We start from the raw sequence: 5,960 nt of genomic DNA on the forward strand, positions 1-5,960 counted from the left end.
AATTGGATGTAAATCATGTCTCAAAAGCATCCAACAGTATCTCCGTTTCTTCATAGCTACCTAACTAGTGTTTAATTGATCCATTTATATAATATTATCTCTTATCATAAGGATCGGATTTAATTATTTGTTTTTTTGGCAAGACGATGCGGATAAGTGAGATCATAGGTGGACCATCTAGCCATTGAACTAATGAATAGTAGTGAATGTTTATCATACAGATTGCGATGTCAAATTGTAAAATGTGCACGAGTCACTCGCTTCTAAATAAGAACCTAATACCATTTATTTTAGCTGGTGCCATGGAAAAACTTTGCTTAGAGCACACGGGCCATGGGATTAGCATGTCGATTATTTTGGGATTCACATGGATCTTTCTTGATAACCCACGATTAAAATATGCGAAATATCAACGGGGAAATTGTCTAATCGATCATAAACCGATTATACTGATGTCAATTCAATCGCAAACTTTCTAATTTTGCCGATTTAGTTATAAACCTTTGTGCCATATTCCATCGTAGTCCTTCCTGCTAATTTTCGCCGGAAATCGCTGACGTGGTAGTATGCCAAGTAGGATAGCTGGCAATGATTGAACCGCACGTCAGCGATTTACACAAGGACTATTGAAATTTCATGTAAAAATATGACTAAATTGGAAGCATTGAAAAGTATAGAACTAAATTGTTAACTATGGTGGTACAATATGCAAATTCATTTGTGTATCTAGATGATATTACCAGGGTCTCGTGGCTTGTTGAACTAGTCACATTTTCAAGAAACAATACAACTTACACCATAGTGTCCAAGATCATAAATCAACCCATGTTCTTGTCGCAAGATCCACGACTTACATATGCTCTAATTACCGCACGCCCTTGTGAAAAATTTGTTTGACCTATCTTTTTTGACACGTCGGCAATGCTCAAGACGATGGCATGCGGGGGCTAAGTTAGTGCATGTTCATGGAAGGTCACTTTAACTTTGGTCAAAAGGGGAATGAAAAGATAAACGCGAAAGGAAGAGGGATCTTAGCCACCAAGGTGGGTCCAAATCCATGGAGCAAAGAGAGATGGTTGGACAAGGCACACTGACCTTAGCCAATAGCCACCATGGAGAATTTTTGGACCCACCGGATGGTCATAACTTTTAGTAATTTTTTATCTTCTTCAATCCTCTTTCAATTATATGACCCACACAATACACTATACAAGCAATGTGAAAATAGGAAGTGGTCAAGGAAATCCTCTCTTGTCTACTTGGAAAAACTACTATAAATAGCCCACACCCCAAACACCAAGGCAATCAAGCAAGTGCCTAATCTTCAATTGGAGAGAGAGAGAGCAACCAAAAGAGAAGCAAAGTTTCAATACAATTTCTAGAGAGAGATAATGGAGAGCTTCCCAGTGATCAACATGGAGAACCTGAATGGTGGGAATAGAGCAATCACCATGGATAAGATCAAAGATGCCTGTGAGAACTGGGGCTTCTTTGAGGTACAGCTCTCTCTCTCTCTCTCTCTCTCTCTCTCTCTCTCTCTCTCTCTCTCTCTCTAACCTACTTATGTTTGAAAAAAGTGGGTCTAACATTTTGGATTGCTTTGCCCTGGAAAATGTTACCAAATGAAGCTGGTGAATCACGGGATATCACCCGAGCTGATGGACACGGTCGAGCGAATGACGAAGGGACATTACAAGAAGTGCATGGAGCAGAGGTTCAGAGAGCTGGTGGCGAGCAAGGGGCTCGAGTATGTCCAGACGGAGGTCCATGACTTGGACTGGGAAAGCACCTTCCACTTGAAGCACCTCCCCGTCTCCAACATCTCCCAAATCCCAGATCTCGATGATGACTACAGGTGCTGATGAGAATTACTAACTTGAATGGCAAAAACAAAGAAGCTACATTTCGCTCCGCATCCATCGATGATGACCTTCTACCGTTTGATATGCAGGAATGTCATGAAGGAGTTTGCAGTGAAACTGGAGAAGCTGGCGGAGGAGCTCCTGGACCTGCTATGTGAGAACCTGGGCCTCGAGAAAGGTTACTTGAAGAACGCCTTCTATGGGTCCAACGGGCCGAACTTCGGCACCAAGGTCAGCAACTACCCGCCGTGCCCGAAGCCCGACCTGATCAAGGGGCTCCGGGCCCACACCGACGCTGGTGGCATCATCCTGCTCTTCCAGGACGACAAGGTCAGCGGCCTGCAGCTCCTCAAGGACGGCCAGTGGATCGACGTACCCCCGATGCGCCACTCCATTGTCATCAACCTCGGTGACCAAATCGAGGTACATACATACACTCACAATCGTAACCCCGACAAAACAAAGAAGCTTCTTAACATGTCGGTTACATTTCTTACGCGGTACAGCGAAACCATCACCTTTTCATACAAGAATATGGCGCATTCGGCATTTGACATTCAAACAACGTTCCAAAATAAATGCAGGTGATAACCAATGGGAAGTACAAGAGCGTGCTGCACAGAGTGGTAGCCCAGACAGATGGGAACAGGATGTCCATAGCTTCGTTCTACAACCCGGGTAGCGACGCCGTGATCTATCCGACACCGGCGCTCGTGGGGAGAGAAGCAGAGGAGGCCGGTGAAGCGACTTACCCGAAGTTTGTGTTCGAGGAATACATGAAACTGTATGCTGCTCTCAAGTTCCAAGCCAAAGAGCCAAGATTCGAAGCCATGAAAGCCATGGTGTCAACCCCTAATTTGGGCCCAATTGCAACTGCCTAAATTGGGAATTTTAAAGAGTTCTTTAAGCTGGTGGACCCAGCAGAGGAAATTGGCCTTTATTTTTATTTTTATATTAAACCAACTGAGCAAATTTTGGACATCTGATTGAACTGGGCGTGCTTGTTCCTGTGATACTTTGATTTGTGGATTGTAACAACAGTCAAATGGAAATAATAGGAGGTGAACATCGTTAATATATTTCTTCTGTGTTCCTTCGGATCTGAAAGCCTCTTTTGGTACTAAAGTGCCGATTCAACGTATTGACAACACGAATTGAAACGTACGAAGTCAAAGGGTCAAACTTCTCACTGGTGGGGCCCATTCGTCGCTCCATTATATATATGTGTGTATGTATGTATGTATTGTTTTATTCTTTTGCGGTGACACGAATTTTATGTACGAATGAAGAATCATCACATGCAACGCTCGTAGTCGTGTCACCGTGGAAGGGAACATTGCCTTGTCTGATCTCCTTCCTCCATCTATCACCCACATTATATCAGACATACAGTTTGTGCAATCAATAAGAGTATTGTTTTTTTAATACTACTACTACTACTACTACTACTATATTATTATTATTTTGCATTTTTCAGTGTATTCTTTAATGGGCAATGAATATTAAATTATTGATGACTAGACTTGTCAAAATGAATCAAAGACCCATTTTTTAACTCATATATGATGGTCGAATTGTTATATTGATTAGTTATATTGAGTAAATAGGTTTAAACATAATATGTGTGGTAAATAGGTCATAAATAGGTTTACAACTTATTTAAACCCGACCTTTCTCTTCATTTTTTTCGCCCTCACCTGATATCGCACTTAATCGCTTCGCACTCTCACATTCGTTTGGATATAAGTTTTTCTAGATTGTTTAATATTTTAGCAGTATGGGTCGGGTCGGATTTGAGTTGGGTGTGGATCAGGTGGTCACTAGAGCTGCGAATGACAACCATTCTGTTTCAAAAATCAATTTATGGCTTTTTCTATTTCTGTTTCTAGACGAGTTTCTAAGTAAACACATACGTTTGATAACGACACAAAATTTCTATTCCCGAAACAAAAATTTGTTTGATAACGGCACAAAATTTCTCCTTCTCGGGTGATCGACGAGTGGACGGCAGGCGACGGCGGGCGGCGGACGGTGGCAATGGATGGCGGGCGGCGGACGGTGGGGGGAGGCAACAGCGGACGGCGACGCGGCCAATGCGGAGGATGGTGGTTGGAGGCGGCCGGCGTTGGGCAGCGACCGGAGCTGGGCGACGGTTGGCAGCGGGAGGCGGGCGAATGACGACAGCAAACGGTGAGTAGTGGACGGTGGGGGGAGGTGGCGACAGATGGCGAAGCGACCAGTGCGGAGGTCGGCGGCTGGAGGTGGCCGGTGTCTGGCAACAGCAGGAAGAGAGCGATGACCGGCGGCAGGAGGGGGCCGACGGTGAGAGGAGGGCGGTGGGCGGCGGGTGGCGGGAAACGGTGGCCGATAGATGGCGGGCGGCGGCGGGAGGAGGGCGGTCGACGGTGGGAGGCGGTGGCTGGAGGAGGGCGGCCAACGGCGGGAGGCGGTGGCCAGCAAGTGGGCGGCGATGGGCCGCAGGTGGACAATCGACTAGTAGCGAGGGCGAGCGATGAGAAAATTTTCTCATTTTTGTTCAAGAAATAAAAAAGTAGAATATTTTTATTTCTCATTTCTGTTCCAAACCTATTTCTGAAATCTAAATTTTTGGAAAAAGTGAAATTGCGTTACCAAACGGATTTCTGTTTCAAATTTATTTCTGGAATAAAAAAATAGAAACAGAACGGTTATCATTCGCAGCATAGATTTGCATTATATGGAAACAAATCTATTTGGATCGAACTATTTCTAACCCGACCCAAACACAAGCCGATTTGCCGATTCGATAGATCTATCGAGGACCATGGAAACGACAAATTGCGCGGATACCTTTGCAAAATGAAACGACGGTCGTTCCGCTACCATAACTCTCCCTTTTCGCGCGTTGTTCGTAATTGGAAATCCGACGTGGCATGCGGATTGCTTCGATGGAGCAGCTAATCAATGCTTAAGACAAATGATGCAAATAATAATAATAATAATATCGACAAATCGACCATGGCTAGAATTTCGTAAAAGGTACAATATAAAATAAGCAAAAAGCCAAATGATGTACGACTAAATTACTTTTAGTGATCTAGATCCTATTTTCTTTGCAAAGGATGATGTCCGTGTAGAGATAATGACACAAATAATTCATAAACTTTGGTCCAACGTTTAATGTGGTTCTTAAACTTTTAATTTGTTCAATATAGTCCCCTTGAACTTTAGTTTAATGTTCAATATGGTTCTCAAACTGTTTATTTATTTAATGTGGTTTTTGAACTTTTGGTCTATATTCAATGTAGTCCATGAACTATATGAAAATACTCAATGGAATCCCTGAAGTTGAATTAATGAAAGGATACATTGAATATTTTTATATAGTTCAAGGACTAAATTGAACATGTACTAAAAGTTCATACAAATTAAAAGTTTAAGAACTACATTGAACAAATTAAAAATTTAAGAACCACATTGCATATTAAGTCAAAGTTCAGTGATTGTTTGTGTCATTTTTCCTCATATTTAACATCAATTAGCGAACGGAGGGTGGAACGTTGATAACTACTACTGTTGAACCGGCACTTATAAGATCTCGTGATTTCTCATTCTAGTTGCTATCGAAGCAAAATGCGGTAATTAACCTGTCTTTGATTGGACAGTGTAGGTAGAATTGCTTGTTGATTAAATTAAAACATTATTAGGCGTCATATCTTTGTTCATACTATGTTGGTGTCCTCCTAATTCTTTCCTTTCCCGCTAGACATGTCAAAATGGATTATAAATCTATTTTTTAGCTCATATTTGATTAGCTGAGTTGTTATGTAAGTTAGTTATATTTAGTAAATGGGTCATAAATTGATTTAGAATGGTAAAATCCAAAATAATATGGGTGTTGAATGGGTTCACAACTTACTTAGACCCAACCCACCTTTATGACTCTTCTTTCACTTTCCTTAGCCCTCACCCAATTTCGCATTCGTTCACTCCGTGCCCTCATCTCAGTTTGGGTATGGATTTTCCTAAATTGTGTTAAATATGGAAGTATTTTAACAATATAGGTTGAGTCAAATGTGGGTTGGGTATGGGTCATAATATTTTGTATTGTTTCGAAAT

At 42.1% G+C, this 5,960-nt stretch overlaps 1 protein-coding gene across 1 annotated transcript; it reads left to right on the forward strand.

Annotated features, from left to right (window-relative positions):
* The first annotated feature begins 1,333 nt into the window (after nt 1–1,333).
* Nucleotides 1,334–2,955, forward strand: LOC115664662 (1-aminocyclopropane-1-carboxylate oxidase 1-like). The gene is made up of 4 exons (XM_030586561.2): nt 1,334–1,496; nt 1,629–1,855; nt 1,952–2,285; nt 2,447–2,955. Exons 1-4 carry the CDS (start codon nt 1,392–1,394, stop codon nt 2,741–2,743), a joined length of 963 nt encoding a protein of 320 aa, XP_030442421.2. The 5' UTR covers nt 1,334–1,391; the 3' UTR covers nt 2,744–2,955.
* The last annotated feature ends 3,005 nt before the right edge of the window (nt 2,956–5,960 follow it).

The sequence above is a fragment of the Syzygium oleosum genome, unplaced genomic scaffold (assembly GCF_021117445.2).
Source record: "Syzygium oleosum isolate NSW1041296 unplaced genomic scaffold, Sole_v2.1 Sole_v2.10, whole genome shotgun sequence".
Taxonomy (NCBI): Eukaryota; Viridiplantae; Streptophyta; class Magnoliopsida; order Myrtales; family Myrtaceae; genus Syzygium; species Syzygium oleosum.